Source organism: Betta splendens, chromosome 14 (genome assembly GCF_900634795.4).
Source record: "Betta splendens chromosome 14, fBetSpl5.4, whole genome shotgun sequence".
NCBI classification, from domain to species: domain Eukaryota; kingdom Metazoa; phylum Chordata; class Actinopteri; order Anabantiformes; family Osphronemidae; genus Betta; species Betta splendens.
This window is the reverse complement of record NC_040894.2, coordinates 15,159,898-15,176,557: the sequence shown is the minus strand read 5'-3', so window position 1 is coordinate 15,176,557 and position 16,660 is coordinate 15,159,898. Positions and strand designations below refer to the sequence as shown.

At 45.6% G+C, this 16,660-nt stretch overlaps 1 protein-coding gene across 3 annotated transcripts; it reads left to right on the top strand.

Annotated features, from left to right (window-relative positions):
- Positions 1 to 1,949: 1,949 nt before the first annotated feature.
- Positions 1,950 to 14,750, top strand: robo4 (roundabout, axon guidance receptor, homolog 4 (Drosophila)). Of its 3 annotated transcripts, none has more exons than XM_029173766.3 (19): positions 1,950 to 2,834; positions 6,571 to 6,885; positions 7,206 to 7,363; positions 7,628 to 7,748; positions 7,859 to 7,997; positions 8,134 to 8,261; positions 8,393 to 8,508; positions 8,588 to 8,819; positions 8,917 to 9,038; positions 9,118 to 9,289; positions 9,376 to 9,573; positions 9,697 to 9,739; positions 9,848 to 9,960; positions 10,197 to 10,523; positions 10,624 to 10,728; positions 10,820 to 10,949; positions 12,060 to 12,317; positions 12,409 to 12,710; positions 13,720 to 14,750. In XM_029173766.3, exons 1-19 carry the CDS (start codon positions 2,636 to 2,638, stop codon positions 13,896 to 13,898), a joined length of 3,357 nt encoding a protein of 1,118 aa, XP_029029599.1. In that variant the 5' UTR covers positions 1,950 to 2,635; the 3' UTR covers positions 13,899 to 14,750. The 3 variants fall into 3 exon arrangements, with proteins under 3 accessions (XP_029029599.1, XP_029029600.1, XP_029029601.1); XM_029173767.3 differs by having other exon boundaries at positions 1,954 to 2,834; positions 12,412 to 12,710; XM_029173768.2 differs by lacking the exon at positions 1,950 to 2,834 and adding an exon at positions 2,842 to 5,493.
- The last annotated feature ends 1,910 nt before the right edge of the window (positions 14,751 to 16,660 follow it).

Sequence of the window (16,660 nt, the reverse complement as noted above, 5' to 3'; positions counted from 1 at the left end):
ACAAAGCATGTGGGGGTTTGAGGATCATTTAGAACCGGGAGCCAGGAGCCTTTGTGGCACAGCCAGCTGGACATATAAAGAAATGAGGGCGGGCGAGAGAGTGAGAGAGGGAAAAAAGAGAGCAATGCAGGGCAAAGAGGTGCGAGCAGCGAGCTCGGTGCTTGGTTTGTGAAGCCGGGCCGTGCTCCTCGCTGGTAGATCCCACATTGAGGTGCAGTCAAGCATCATTTCTAGCTCACCGTTCACATCCTCAGTCATCTCACCCTCTGTCTGTGAAACAGATACCGTCGCCGCCCCACTCAGCTCCCACCAGACAGAAAAGCCATTGAGGGGTTTGGGCAGTGCTGGCGCACTTATCCTAAAAGAATGTGATCCAGTTCATGTTAAATCAAGCAGATGCCAATGTTTGCCGTCCTTTCAAAAAGTTTGGTAAATAAAAACAGATGAGTGCTACTCAGTAAAACTAAATTGAACTAGTCATTTCCAATCTTAATATAGGCTTGAGGTGGAGAAGTTTAGTTGGCTGACGAGGGGGAACTCCACTAAGCTACGCAAGAGCTGCTCACACACACAATGTGGCAATGAACTGGAACCTGTCAGCGGAGCAGAAACACTTCTCACCACCTCCCAGCTGTGCTCTATTATGCACCTTTGTATAGGGACGCTACTATTGCAACCCGCACTAGGGGGATGTCGCCTTAGCGTGGTACCCTGAGGTTCTGCCTCACAGGACGATAGCCCCACAGAACGGAGGTCAGGTCCACCAATAGCCCCTCCGCTGCGTGGACACGAGCCCCATCGCGGGCCAAGCCCGGCCCGGTGGGGGTCCTGTTGACCGGCCAGCGGCCACCACGGTGGCAGTGGTCCAACATGGGTGGCCACTGTGGGGCTTCTAGCTGTTTTATTAAAGCCATGGGATTAGGATATTTGAATTGACGTGATATTTTTGTCATTTTGACACAATATTGATTGAAGATCTGACATGATGTAAGGACATAGAATAATATTCTGAGTCTCTACCACTTTTGAGTCAGACTGTGACAGCAGTTACTTCACCTCCATCACAATGTTAAGCTGTCCTGTGTCGCCATAAGAAACTTTAAGACTTCAAGCAGTTTGAAATCTCTCAGTTATTAATAGATTAAAATAAAATGGGACTAAAGGGAGGACAGGCAGATTTGTTTGTCAGTACTATGTTGTTTCCCTTCTTGGCATTGAGAACAACAAATGTTTTTCATGTCAGTAGTTTCACCATCGTCATTACTGTCAGAATGAATGTAAACCAAATAGGAATAATGACACTGTACTTAAATTCCATCTACTATATGTATCAGATTTGCAGTGATAGCAGACCCTAGTAAAAAGTGAAATTATACCTTTTAATGTATGACAATGTATGTAGCTAATGAAGGCAGTCCCATTAACATGTGCCAGTGTACAAACATCTGGACAGGTACACACACTTTTTATAATCATCACCTATCACACTGGCCTATGGAAAGGAGTTCAGGGACGGGGCCAAAGACAAGCTGTTAACGGATGCAGGTAGTTGAGGTAGGTACCGTAGTGACACACACACACATACTGTATGTATACTATAAATATATATATATATATATATATATATATATATATATATATATATATATATATATATATATATATATATAATATACAGACACACAATGATTAGTAAGACGTAACTCAATGATTAGTAAGACGTAACTCAATGATTCCTACGGCCCAGCTTCAGCGTGCCGTAGGTTCGACTGTCAGTTAAAGGGGTTGACTTGCTACTTTTGTTTGCCTGTTATTGGCGAGCCAAGATGATGTAAGAGACTCATACTGTGAAGACGGGCAGCTACAAATTTGCCTGGCTAGTTGACTGGTGGGAGGATGGGGAGCAAGTTGTGGGGGGTTGGCTTGAGTCATCACATTAAAGCAGGACTGAAAGAAAGAAATAAAGAGAAGCCTTTGTACTCATTTTCGTCTTTTATGAAGCCGTCTGGTCTGATGATTTACTTCTGAGAATGAGCTAAGACAAAAACTAAGTTAATTTGTCTTTTTTCTCACAGAAAGAAATGCTCCTCCAACATTTAGCAATGGTCATTTAATTCAGCGTAAACCTTGTGGCAGATATTTGATCAATGAAAGCGATCTAACTTGTGAAATCCTGCCTCAGCTCGTAACCTCCCCCTTATTTCAGCTTCTTTTCACCTCCACAGAGCCTTGTTTTCTGCTTCCCTCCCTTTATCCCATGCAGAATGAATGGCACAGATGTTGTTGGACAAGACAGTGCCCCTTGGTCCCCTTCCCCTCACTACTCGCTCAGCATGAGGTTTGAAACTTGTTTTTTGATTGTTGCCCCCCCCACCCCGACTCGTCCCACCTCGGAAAGAGGAGGGAGACGGAAGCAGAGAAGCGGCCAAATTAAAGAGCGAGGAGAGGAGCAGGAGTCCTGCAGGAATATGGAGAAATGCTGTTTAACCCTTTAAGAAGCAAGTGGAGAGGACAAGCTACGAGTTGAATGTTTGTCGCGCTCCTCGCTGGGTGATGTCGGGTGGTGCAGTGGAGCTGTGGTGAGGGGGGAGGAGGAGCAGCTTGCATCCAGGAAGCGTCGAGCAGCAGCGTGAAGATGCGGGTCGGAGTGTGGCTGCTCTGCATGTCCTGCTTCTACACCTGGGCAGAGCTCTCTCACCTGTGCAGGGGCCATGACGCAGGGTCAACCAGGCCAGAGCTGGACAAGAGGCCCACGGCCCGGGTCACGGAGCACATCCACCGCCATGTCGGACGGCACCGCGTGCTGCACAGGAACAGGCCACACGGCAGGAAAGGTGAGCCGTGCTCGTTTAACCTGTTGCACAAGATCATAGCTTCAGACACAATTTCCATAAGTTTGATAAATGTGATGCCAGGTGTGCAGAAGTAACATTTTCTCCTTAGGTTTGTGTAAATCCAGTTATTTTCAATTTTGTTTTTTTTTTCTAGTTTCTCAAACATATGGCAGTCAGAGTGTTTATTACATGGAATAGATATGTTTTGCTTCTATCCAATTAAACCATACACCCCATGTTATTTTATATGTGCAGCGATGCTGTTATTTTGACTAGGCTTAGATTTGTTTTGAACTTGACTTGTTTTACGTGGGGGTTGGTTTGTTAGCTGCACAACAGTGATTCATAAAGTCTGGTATAATTGGGTTCTCAAAAATAAACAAAAATTCAACTTGAATCAGTTGGACGTTGTGTAGTAATTTGTATTTATCTATAAAATGCAGCAATTTTAAAATATGCAATGGAATAAAAAGTTAAGCGCATATAAAGTAAAAACAAGTGTGAAATTGCCCTTGAGTGCACAAGTTACATGAAAGTGCAGTACTTCATTTTTTCTCTTTCATCAACATAGTTTAAACAACCCAAAGAAATGTAGACTTTAATCAGACTGCAGGTTTGGCTGTGGTAGGACTGTGTATAAGCACAGCGAAGACCAATCAATAACCAATTTATTAGCTACATCTGCACGTCCAATGCAGCAACGGTCCTTTACATTTCTGTTGAAGCTGTCAGAAATAATTGATAATTACAGTGATGATCATATCAAACCATAGGAGGTGCTTCAGTTGTACAGGACTGTAGAAAAAGAAATGTGTGTACGATTTGTGAAAATGTTGAAGCCTTCCTCCTGCAGAGTCACCATCTGCCTGAAGCTACAGCAACGCTCACACTCGTCCTCCAGCTGTGTAAAACGACAACACTGCTCACAAGTTTATTTGCACGTGGCAGCACAACATACAGTTCGTCATCGTGTGCATGTATTGTTTTATTCTTTGGTGATTTAACACAGGGACTGTGATTGAGAACATGAACATGATGGCATAAAAAGACACTTATTAGTTATTTCAGCCAAGTAGAAACACTAACGAATGAAGGTGCTGGGTCAGAACCCAGACATCATTCATGCTGATCGTTCATTCCTCTACAAAACACTCTAAATTTACTCTGAAGTCACTTTTTATCACATTCCTCACCAGAGCTGACACATTCTTTCTTTCTCCATATTCCATCCCGCCCACTTTGACAATTCCTCTTTGACAACACTTCTCCTGACCTTTGGTGGTGCCGCCTGAAAGGCCCCCCCGCCCCCTGCTCTCTCAGCCCTGCACCATTCCCATGGCCGTGTTTGGCCGGGGACTCATCCCTCATCCCCCTCTAAAACCCTTTGTTGGCTGCTGAAAGTTGGCCGATGCCGAGAGCATCAGGCCCAAGTTGTTGGATCAATATAAACATCCATCACTTCACCCAGCGCCTTTCTGAGTGTCACCATGAACAGTTCACTAAACAATGCCTTATTTATGTGAGCCATTAGAAGGAATGAACTGCTCTTCTCTTTGATTTGGGTGAAGTGAAGAAATAACTCTGGAGCATTTTTTTCCTTCCCCTTGTGCTTTTAAAGCCCACATTTCCCCCCGTTCTGTTTTCTGATTATTGTCCTAAACCAACGCATAAAGTATCTTTATGCCTTTCAGTAAACAGTGTGTAAAATATCCTAAGCCATTAGACACACATCCACAAACCCGAGAACCAACTCCAACACTTTAAGTGAGATACCTAACGTCTATTGTTGTTGCTATTGTTTGGAATTAGGGGAGACTCTGAACTTCCTGTCTTATAACAGTGTTGACAGAGCAACTGTCAGAAATAAATGAAAAATTGCTAATGTGGCAGCATGTTTAGATTGCGAAGCCTGCCTGCACCTCAACGGTTGCTATCTGCTCTGGTTTCACTAGAAACTGAATATTCTAAGGCCTCTGACCTTTTATGATTGTAATATAGTAAATCCTCACAGACTTGCAGAAAAAGTGTTTTCATTAAAAAACTAAACAACTTAACTACTAAAGAAATTAATAATTAAGCATAAAAATATATTTGTTTAACTTTGTTTTTCTAACCCTAACAGACAGGCGGACGAACATACACACAGACAGATACTGTAGATCTGTGTTGCAGAAAAGGAAGTTGGCTGTATAGAATTTCAAATTTAAATCAATTATAATCTATAATGAAAAAAGAATTATGGATATTTGGTTGGATATTTATTGTGTAAAAGTTGTGTTTTTAATGATAGAAATCTACGGAGTAAGTTGCTCAAAGTGTAAGGCACCTTTTTTTAGAAGTAGGCTTATTTTGAAAAGGCAATGGAGGAAGTGGACGTCACTGCACTACTTTGACGTTGTTGCGTTGAACGGAGAGTTCGGTGCTGTGTGTCATTATAGGACGAGTTACTTAAAGGTTGGATATATCAGTATTTATCAGGATATATCGGTATTTAAGGTTGGAGCTTATATAAACAAATGTAGTGATTTCTGACAAAAAGGAGCGTGCTCGCCCGTTAGTTTACTCAGTGTTAATTAATAAGTCCTGACTTTACTGGTTAAAATGCCTAAAAGTGTTTTCGTGCCCGTAGTGGTGTCTGTGTGTGGATTTCTTCTGTCAGGTGAGTTTCACTCAGTTGTGTGTGACTTTTTGTTGGCACGTTTGTCGGGTTTTCTACACGTGTAGCGCACAGTGCGCTGTGGAGATGAACTGAACCCGCGCTCAATGAGTAACTGCGCGAAATGACTTGTAAATCTTAAACACACCATTCAGGTGTCTGCGCTCATCTGACGTTTACCCTCATACGATTTACAGGCATCACGCTGTATCTGCATTTAGTATCAAAGCTTAGAGGTCCAGAGTTTCTGCTCATCCATTTTGTAGAAAGAAACAACCTTTAGAACCTTATGAGTTACAATTTGTCCAGAAAAACCAAAACTCACTAGGTGTCATTTATACAAATGCAGAATGCCATGTTTAGTTAGAACTTTAAACAGTTCCTTCATGTGTTGGTGTGAAAGGTCAGTATGGTGCTGTTGATGTTGCGTCTGAATGGAGAAACACAGATGTTTCCTCTGTTCTGGAGGTAAAGGATCGTCCTCATCAAAGTCCTTCTGCTCCTGTTAAAGGCGTGTGATAGTGGATGACTCCGTCAGTTCAAGTGTTTTGGCATCGCAGACTGCGAAGAGACAAGACGTTACAGGCGCTCTTGTTAAGTGTAATTTGTAGGTATTTCCTGCCATAGTGAACGAATGACAAGCTCAAGACGTACAGGCCTCTTGAGAGAAGCCAAGGACTCTGCTCGTTCTATCACGTTCAGATGAAATGTTTCTGCAGTAATATACTGTATCAGCTGAAATCAAGACGCATCTTGAATCTTTCTTGTGCTGTTGATGAACTTTCAGTCTGCTTGTGTTGCAGCTGATGTTCCTAAACCCTCAAACTTCCTCAGGAAAGCGATCACGGCCTCCCAAGCTTCCTTTGGCGTGACCGTGAAGCTCCATGGGAAGTTCAGACAATAGCATTCCACAGCTGGTGGTTTGAAATAGATCATGTTTGTTGGTAGCGGGACCTAAACATTTGTTGTGTGTATTCTGCAGCCAGCTGAAGCCCAGTGGCAGTTGTTTGGGCTCACGTGAATGGCACCATAGCACACACAGCACCATTACTGCTTATTGTGACCTTCCTGCGCCCACAGCGTCCAGAGCGCGCTCAGCAGAGGCGGCGCCGCGCATCGTGCACCACCCGTCTGACGTGGTGGTGGCGGCGGGACACCCTGCCGCGCTGTCCTGCCGGGCCGACGGCAGCCCCCCGCCGGCCGTCCGGTGGCTGCGCAACGGCCAGCGCCTGCAGACGGACGCGCCGCAGCCCATGGTGCTGTCCGACGGCAGCCTCTTCTTCCTGAGCGTGGGCGGCGGCAGACGGGGTCAGTCCCACGAGGGCGTGTACGCCTGCGTGGCCAGCAACGGCGCCGGGACGGCCACCAGCCGCAACGCATCGCTGTCCATCGCAGGTAGTGTGTGTGTGTGTGTGTGTGTGTGTGTGAGATGTGCTTTATAGCGCTCAGCTGTGTTTAATCTAACCATTTCTCTCTGTCTAAGCTCTTTTTTGCTCTAATGATGGTATGATTTAAATGACCAAAAACATGAAATGGATAAAGGGTAATAACTGATTTCTGAGGGTTTGCTGAATCTATGGTCTCCATTATTAGAGGTCGTGTCACACATGTCTCCTAAACACGAGAGTGAGCCAAACATAGCGTTCAGCTCCATATATGGACGCTCACTGGGAGAACCCCATGTGCCTGTGACTCCTCCGTCTTGGCTGCTGTAGTGTTGCAGGAGGACTTCATCGTGCAGCCCAGTGACGTGGAGGTGGCAGAGGGTGAGACGGCCGTGTTGAAGTGTGGGCCCCCAGTGGGACGCCCTCAACCCAACATCATGTGGAAGAAGGACGGCGTGCCCATTGACAGCACTGACCGTCAGTACACTGTAAGCCCTGCCTCGCACCATTCAGACCCACGCAGTGTGAGCACGATGTTAGTTAGTCCTACCACTCGGAAACACCCATTAACATAAACATTTGTCTTTTGCCAAGGTTCAGATCTAGCAGCAATGCTAATATTAGCTTTTGTAGACAGCAATAATTGACTTTTTATACAGAGCTCTAATTAAAGCCTCTTTCTGTCAGTACATCGCTGCTGTGAGCCATTCTGTATGTTTCCTCTACCCGACTACACTCTGTTTGTGCTGTAGGAGCTGAGTGGGAAGCTTATCTTCGCTCCTGCAGAGAAGAACCACTCAGGCTCCTATGTGTGTGTGGCCAGCAACACGGTGGGAGTGAGGGAGAGCAGGGCAGCTCGGCTGTCTGTGCTGTGTGAGACAACAATCCCCATTACTAATTCATTAGCAGCGGCGTTCTGAATATTTCTTAAGGTTTTCCTGTGCAAACAGGAAAACACCTCATTTTCCTCTCTCGTGCTGCAGCCAAGCCTGTGTTAGTGCTGAAGCCAGAGGATGTGTCAGCCACAATGGGGGAGTCTGCCCAGTTCTACTGCCAAGCTACAGGTGACCCTCCGCCTGCTGTGGTGTGGAGCAGAGAGCAAGGGCCTTTGCCCAACGGCAGGTACTCGTTTTATGGCAAACCACCTTAATACATGCTGCAGCTAATGTTGTCTTCATGCAGTAAATGGAAAGATTCCTTTACCCCAAACCTCTTGCGTTGACGCTGTGAGAAACAAGCCCAGTGTATTTTTGTACAGGTATCTGGTAAACCCAGACCAAACCCTGCAGATCCACTATGTGACAGCCCAGGACGCTGGTAAATACACCTGCACTGCTGCCAATGATGTAGGTGTGGCCACTGCCAGCGCACAGCTGCAGGTTGAAGGTGAGACGAGGCCTGAGACAGTAGAAGTTCTAAAACTCTTATGTCTGACTTCATGTTTAAACATTCTATGTTCATTGGATCTCTGTCCAAGTGTGTTTACAGTATACTGAAAAACGCCCTTGCATTTCCAGAGGCTGCTAGCACCACACAAAAAGACCTTCACAAAGAGATGTCAGCCCTGCGAGTGGCCCTGGAAAACGTCACCATCAGTGCCTCTGGGTCCACTATGTCCCAAGTACAGTGGAAGGTAGAGGAATGCGTCTGGGAGACGGCGTGGAGACGGCGGTTCAGGTGAGGCGTCGCTAACGTGCGTTTCCTCTGAGCAGCTCCTGTCGCCCCCGGATCAGCCGCATTACCTGGACGGCTTTGAGGTCCTGTACCGCTCCCTGCTGCCCGCCGTCTCAGACTGGGCGGCACAGAGGGCCAGGCTGCCTGCCTTCCAGACTCTGCTGGGCCCCTTAAAGAGAGGCTACAAGTACGAGATCAAAGTCCGTCCCTACGGCAGCAACCTGTACGGGAGGGAGAGCAACACGCGCCACCTGCGGGTTCCAGAGACAGGTGGGCTGCGCCTGCGCCTGCGCCTGTTTTTCACTTTCAAACTGTACAGGCTCAGCTTCAGGTAAACAATAGGGAACTCTGACTTTTATACACGCAGTGCCCGGTGCTGCACCTCTAGCTGTGTCCGTAGCAGTGAGCCATGAGCAGAATAACACCATCAGCCTGAGCTGGGAGCCTCCTCCGTATAGAACTCACAATGGCATCATCCAGGGCTACCAGGTACGAGTACACTGTCGAATAGCACACAGACATATAATATCAGCCCAACAAACAGGAGTTATGCTGTTTCTGCACGCAGGTGTGGTGCGTGGACACTGAGGAGCAGCAGTATCAGAACTGGACAGTGAATAGTGGCCAACACAGCCTTGAAATCTTTACTCTCAAACCACACAGAAGATACTGGCTCACCGTCGCGGCTGTCAATGGAGCTGGAGTAGGAGCGCTGAGCGACCCTTATGGGTTCGTTCTCAGTGAGTCAAAGCGCACGTTAGTTATTCATCAGCAGAAGAGTTTACGGTGATCGTGTAACAGATTCCATCTGCTTCCTGCTTCACAGACTCAGACACAGGCGCCACCCTCCACTCAGAGATCCAAAGTGGGGATGTGTCTGAGGTGTGGGCCCTGCTTCAGCACCCGGTGCTGATTGGCAGCATCGGTGCCCTCGTGTGGTGTCTGCTGATGCTTGCAGCTGTCTGTCTCTTCACACACCGGAGCAAAAGAGGCCACCTGATACTAGGACACAGCAGGGTGAAGGGTGCGTTTCTGTTACAGTTTAAACAGTTTTATTCTATATTTGTGTTACTGTATTAAAATATAATCATTATTCTAAAAGAAACTGAACTGACAACCTTGTGTGTTGTTATATTCATGGGTTCAGGTTTGCAGAGACTGGCCAGTGAGGATCTTGTTATAAAACACAGGTAAACTTTACTACAGGCAAGAATCTGGTGTAAAAGTATTGTTGTTTTCATTGAAGGACCCTCATGGTTCCCTTCACATTTTGTCCTGCACTGCGCTCTCCCCTAAAGGATGGTGGCTCCTGACTCCCCGTGGCTCTCTTCAGGCTGGAGACCTGCCTTCAACCACAAGTATCATGACTTATGGGCCCAAGGGCAGAAAACTCCAGGCATCAGTAGTAGCAGTGAGTCTTCTTACAGACACATGACCTACCACTCTACCTGATTATAGTGCTTCGGTCACACTGAAAACACTTCAAAAGGGGTTTTAATGTGTATTTTGTGGTTTGAAAGAGACTGACCAAGTCATATTGTGATGACTCAGCTCCTGCTGTGACACAATGCTCTGTTAGCCTCCATTTGTCTGACCACCTAAGTCATGTAGATTGAGAAACAAGACTTTCTTGTCTGTGTTTCTTAGGCCTCCCAGTGTCATCCATAAGTGAGCATGGCCGCCTGGATGCAGCCATTCCCATCGTGACAGACAGCTGTGGTGTCTATGGCACCTTCTACGTGGATCTGATGGGGAACGGCCTGAAGACCTTTAACAGTCCAGGGCGTCAGCCTAAGATGCCTCACGGTCTGTCCCATCAGCAGGGAGCTGAGACCATCCAGATATTCACTCAGCCGGTGGCCACGACCTCAGCTGCCGGGAGACAGGAGGTGCTGCCGTGGAAACAGGCCATACGCCTCCAGCCTAAGATGGGCGTGCTCCGGGAATCATGGGAAAAAAAGCACAGCAAGCAAGGTGAATGGAGATGGAGGATTGTGGGAGGGTGTGTCTGGTTTTTATTTAAAAAAAGGAAGAATTGATATGTTTGTGAATAACCTGTGTTGTTTCTTACCAGAGTTGCATGCAGTGAATAGCGTCCCCATACTGTCTACAGGAAACCAGGCTCGTTCAACTGGTGCCTGGAAACAGAGACTCAGTCACATTCCATCAAGCCGACATGGTACGAGAAACATCTGTGCTTTATACATATTGTTTGTTAAAAGTATGTTTGCTGTTGTATACTCAGCAGGTGTGATTTCTTATGTGCGCAGGTGGACACCCAGAGAACTGTAACGCTGTTGGATGTCCTCGTCTGCTGCATTACTCTGCATCAGTACACCTGGTAGACGTGTTACCTCCACCCCCTACGATACCCAGAGACAGCCTCACCTCAGACGAGGGGTAATACAAACACACAGCTCAGACACAGCATAGCAGGTGTAGTACAGTATGATGCTTCAATGTAAGGTACTTGAGTGGAAATCTCTCTTATACTGTGTGTGTGTGTGTGTGTGTGTGTGTGTGTGTGTGTGTGTGTGTGTGTGTGTGTGTGTGTGTGTATATACAGTATATATACTCTCTTATGACAACATCTTGCAAACACATGAGAGATACAGTAAATCTAATACTCTGATTCACAATGCTGCTTTCCGTGACAGCGCATGAGAAGGATCATGAGAAAGTTTCGCTGTAAGTTTAAAAGCTGGTTTACATTTTCCAAAATGGGAAAGGAGAATGTTATTGCTATTAACATTTTATAAATAGCTATAACTACACCCCAAATTACTGTTATTCCCAAAATATGCTAACATGAATTCACCAGCGGCATAATTTAGTTTTGAAGCTGGTACATTTCATTTTACCATCCACTGAGGCTGTATTAGATTGTGTGTGCGATGGGGGGGGGGCGCTACAAGCACTTTGTCTGCCATCGTTTGAATGCGACATGTTCGCACAACCTGGTGGAGCGTCTTTCACACACTGTGTGTGTATATTCAACAACAGCAGCAGTAACAGTATACAGTATATACCTTAACCTCAAATATCTACTTAAATATATGAGTGTCCCATCGTCCACCCTGGGGTGACATTGATGGGGTCATACCTCTTATCACTTCATACTTATCCTATTTAACTAGCTGCTCTGGCTGATGATCCCTCACTCTGACTCTCACTCTGCCTCATATTGAATACAGGCAATTACATGCAATTTCATTATTACTGATCAACTTTACTTGCTCTATAGCGCATGTGTGCAGGCACACACACCTTTTGAATAGACAGTAACTTTTGAAGACTGAAATATGTCTAGGACTGAAGCAAGTCACTGTGTGACTGACGGCTGGTGTTTGGAGTGAGTGAGACACGCCGGAGCGGAGAACATGAGTGACTGTCAGAGACGGCTGCGAGGGCAAATGGGCAGTGGCTCCACCTCCGTGCAAGTCCCTGCTGTATGAAACAGTCATTCAGTGTAAGAGGACTCTGACCTCTTCCTCTGTCGTTTTGAACCAGCTCCAGTCATTCCACAAAGCTGACTGAGGACATGACATCAGTGTGCGCCTCAGCCGGCCCCTGTGGTCAACCAAGACACAACAGCAGCTTCAGCAGCAACAACAACAACAACAACAACAGCAGCAGCAGCATCCCCTCCTACTGCCGCCTGTCCTCTGCATCGTATTCCACTACCCTGGATGAGGAAGCGGGTGGCACACTGACGGCACAGGAAGCCACCCAGTACTTGGAACTCTGCCCTAAACCTGAGAGGTGCAGGTAAAGTCATGATGAACATGGATCTTGATCCTGCTCCATGACCTGTTTGAAACCATATGGAGCTGCTTGTCCCTGCGTCCCCTTTCGACAGCAGCGCCCTGCCGGAGCCCCGCCGCTGCCTGTCCCACCCGTTCTCCGGCACGCTGGGCCCCGTGGGGGGGCCGCCGCCGGAGCACCAGGGGGCGCCCGTGGGCCTGTGGCACGCCGGCCTCCGCAGCTCGCCCTCCTCCTGCTGCAGCGACTGGGACGGCTCCTTGTGGAACACCTGGAGCTCGGTCACGGAGGGGACCCTGGCCAGCGCCCGCTCCAGCCTCATCAGCTCTGTGGACAGCTGCTGCACGGCCGACAGCAACCTGGCCCGACTGCTGGCCATGAGCGGAGCTTCTGTGTCAGGTAAGAGTGCTGTCGTTGGAGAAAGGAGAAGGAAACCTGGATACAGAAACGCCTTGTGTGGACACTGGGAATCAACAGACATCACACTGTTGCCTCTGGCCATAGTTTCCTGATCACTGAGGCATTTTTACATGTTTTTTTAAATATTCTTTCAATATTATTGCGTCAGTGCAGCTTCAAACCACCAGATGGTGTCACCCAGATGGCTAATACAGTAGCACTGTTGTATTACCAGCATTAGTCCACTAGATGGGGGTGTCACACTGGTAACTGGTAAGACTGGTGGGCTACGGAAAGGTGCCACACACACATTCTGGGGCTTCAGAGTTTCTCTTTAGCACATGTTTTTTTTAGGTTTACATAAATACATACGTGTGTGCAGCTTGAACAGAGACTCATACTAATATGTTGAAGGTGAGGCAGGCAATTTACTTTGGACATTCCATCAAATTAAACCTCCAGATGAGTCCCTCCCTCCGTGTGTCACCTCATCAGTCCTATCAGTCGCTTCCTCTACAGGCAGCATTCAGCTCAGTTCCATTTTCTAAACTCTCTTTTCCACTCATACGACAAAGCAGCATGTGAAAGGTCTCACAATGGCCAACATTAAGGTCTGATAAACTCAGATAGAAACTGTTTTCTGTCTGAAATAATTTGAAAACTATTTGTAGAGTCATTTGTTCACAAAGGCTGATATCCATTCTGCTGCAGAACCTGCTTGATTCAGGTGTGTGAGACTGGGTGGGCACATTCACCTCCTCATATTAATCGGACAGGACTCTGCAGCTTCAAATGAACTATTAATTGTGGACAGCTACATTTGTGCAGTTTTTGAACCAGAGTGGCTCAAACATGAGAGAATGGTTATATTTGCAGTGACAGAGGCGGAGGCCACTAAAATGCATCACTCCTGAGAGAATCGGCGTGAAAGGTGCTTCGTAGTCTCTGATGGCAGAAAGGCTCAGTGCACTTACGTCACACGTCCACATGCTTCTCTTCGTGTCCTCAGACTTCTCTCCACCAGCGTCCCCCCTCAGCGCCTGGTTTCCTTCGCTCCGCGCCGGACCCGACTCTCCGGACCTGGAGCCCGTTCCTGCGTGGGACTGGAGGTCGGCCTGGACGGGGGAGGTGGAAGCTCCGTTCAGATGCCGCTGTCCTGACAGGGACAACAAACCCTCTGACACTTGAAGACATAAACAGGACGGGTTTAAAGAAGGCAGCGTCAGGGCTGCAAGCGAGAGGAGGGCAGAGTGTGAGAAGCCCAACATATAAGAAGCAATAAATATCAGTATTTGAAATATAATTGGAACCCACGGTTTGATGTTTGGTTAATGCACATCTGCTGAAGTTTCTATTAACATACTGGTTTTCCTCAGGGCAGTCAGGCTTTTATTTGGTATCCTTCAAATGACTTGAAGTTTGTTTTGTTTTTCCTGTCCTTTCCTCTGTCATTAGAAAAGTGGATAATGAGCCACATCCCCTGGGATGTTGTCAGTCAGTGAGTTTTGAAAAGGGAGAGTGAGACAGTGGGAAACAGGAGCTGGCGTTGGCTTCCTTATTTCCATACATTTGTTTCAGGATTCCCACCAACACACAGTGTAGCTTAGTGTTTTTTGTACAGTGGAAATGTAAATATGCATCATGCAGTACTCAACAAATGTTATTTAAATAATTTTATACATCTTCCATCTTCCTGTTTTGCTCTTTCACTTGCATTTTAATAGTAAGATGTCTTTATGCACACTGTTCACTTTTACATGTTACGCTAAGTTAGCATTAGCATTATGCAAAACATACTCTATTTTTTAACTTACTGTAAGTAGACCTTTAGGCTTTTTAAACATTACAATTGAACTAACTTAAGTTTTTACCCTCTAAATAACTTAACTTTTTGAGTACATGTGCTGTTTGCATGTTTGTCTACATCCTCACAAATTATAGTAGCATTAAAAGAAATGTGTGAGTATTTTCGTTTTTCGTACACATTGTATATTACAGGTGTGTTTTAATAGATCTGATTAAAACGTATATTAATTTGAATCGAGTCTTTTTGGTTCCAAAGTGAACATTTTTTTTAAAACAAGGCAGAAAGAAAAAAACATTTTCTATTAGTAGAACTATTACGAAAGCATCTGATCCCATGGGTCCGTTTATGAAGTGCTATTCATTATTCCTGTGTTTTATGGATACTGAGTAATGTCTATTTATGCTGCATTTAGTTACAGTAAGTCGGTATAAATTGTGACTTACTGGTTTGTTCCTTCTCCTTTTGCCCACTTGGACAATGAAATAAGGTAAAAGGGAAACTGGGGGCGGGGTTAGTCACCGGACCTTCACAATAAAACACCCAAGAGCATTTGTAGTGCAACATCAAAAAACCTTTTGTGGTCGGTGTTCAACACACACGTTAACTTTAATCAATGATACAGTGATACGTTTAGCCAAAGCCCGTCTCATTATGAGTTTGGCCTCTGCAGAAGGAAGGACAGGTCACACAACAGTCACAGGCCACCAAAGCTAAGCTGTTGGAGCATTTACGCATCAATAATGAACTGCACTTCCTGCATGGACCCATGTCTGACCTAACTATTTTAGTTTTAAATGTACTAGTTTTGGTCTGTAACATTTTAATTTGATATTCATGATGTATTTGTATTTTAGACTATATAATCATATAAAGTTAATATAGGCTTGTTGAGATAAAACCAGTCCCTAATGTTTTTATTTACAGTGATCATGAATAGCATTTTTTAGTTTATATTAAAACCAAGTTTTTTGCTTTTTACAGAACACATTTTTCACAGAGGTTTTTCACTTTGCTGCAGTGCTAATAGACGTGACAATGAGTAAGCACTAAAGTGTGTTTCATTATACACTGTCCCCTCTTCTCCCATGGGCTGGCTTTGAGTGGACCTCAGCTGTTTTTAACGGCTGTGCAGGGCATGAAGCTGTTTAGAGTTTATCCGTTTGTCGACTAACCAAGACAAACAACACTGCAGCACCTGATAATGGCTTCTTACGTACAGCACCCACTGCCTGTGTCAGAAAAATCAAAGAAAAATGTTGAAAAGACCAAAAAAGTCTGAATCTAAAACTATTCAGCTCTACTTAGTACTTCATGTCTTTATCTGAGCGGCCGGCAACAGGATGAGAATTTCTGATGGGTCAAAAGCCATGAGTGCTGGTGTGGAAGAGCTGCAGTGGGAGGTACAAAGGTCATTTAGTGGGTTTTTTTTTGTTTGTTTTCTTCGAATGGAGCAGACTTTGACTACAAATGTAAAAGAATGAATGTAATGACTGAGTTAATATTGGTAACCTTCAAGCAGACAGAAAAAACGTAAATGTATTAAACCATTACACTTTGGGGTCACTTTTCAAATGTACAGTACAGTAAGTACCAGTTCAAGCAGTGGATTAGTGTGTGTGCGTGTGTACAGCTCAAGAAACATGGCCTTAAGTGAAGGAGACAGATTAAAGATAATCCCTGTCGCAGTCTACTGTCCACACACACACACACACACACACACACACACACACACACACACACACACACACACACACACACACACAGTGTATGTCTGCTTGATTTAGTACCCGTCGTTTGTGCACCACAAATTCAAATTAAAGCCACATTTTTATTATATCAACAAACTGCTGACTCACATTAGTCAAGTGCACATGAAAGCATACACTAGTTGTGATTCTATTTCTCCCGTGCATTGAGTTGTGTTACTTAAAGAATAATGGCAACTCACTCGAAACCTCTCCACTAGATGAGCAGCAGTGTTGAACAGGATGTGCAGCTTCATTATGAGTCCAGCATCATCATCTATCCAGTAAACGCACTGTGGCCGAGCTGTCAGTGCTTCAATGAGACTGTTCAGACTGCGTGTGAGCCCTTTAGACGTCCACGACCGCACGGTGCAGTGGAACCTTATTGATGTGTGGGG

Bases quoted from the DNA above. Each gene is read 5' to 3' on its own strand.
- robo4 (XM_029173766.3), top strand. From the start codon at position 2,636: ATGCGGGTCGGAGTGTGGCTGCTCTGCATGTCCTGCTTCTACACCTGG. The intron at 9,574-9,696 runs GTGCGTTTCTGT...TCATGGGTTCAG, and splicing joins AGGACACAGCAGGGTGAAGG to GTTTGCAGAGACTGGCCAGT. The intron at 12,318-12,408 runs GTAAAGTCATGA...CCCTTTCGACAG, and splicing joins CCTAAACCTGAGAGGTGCAG to CAGCGCCCTGCCGGAGCCCC.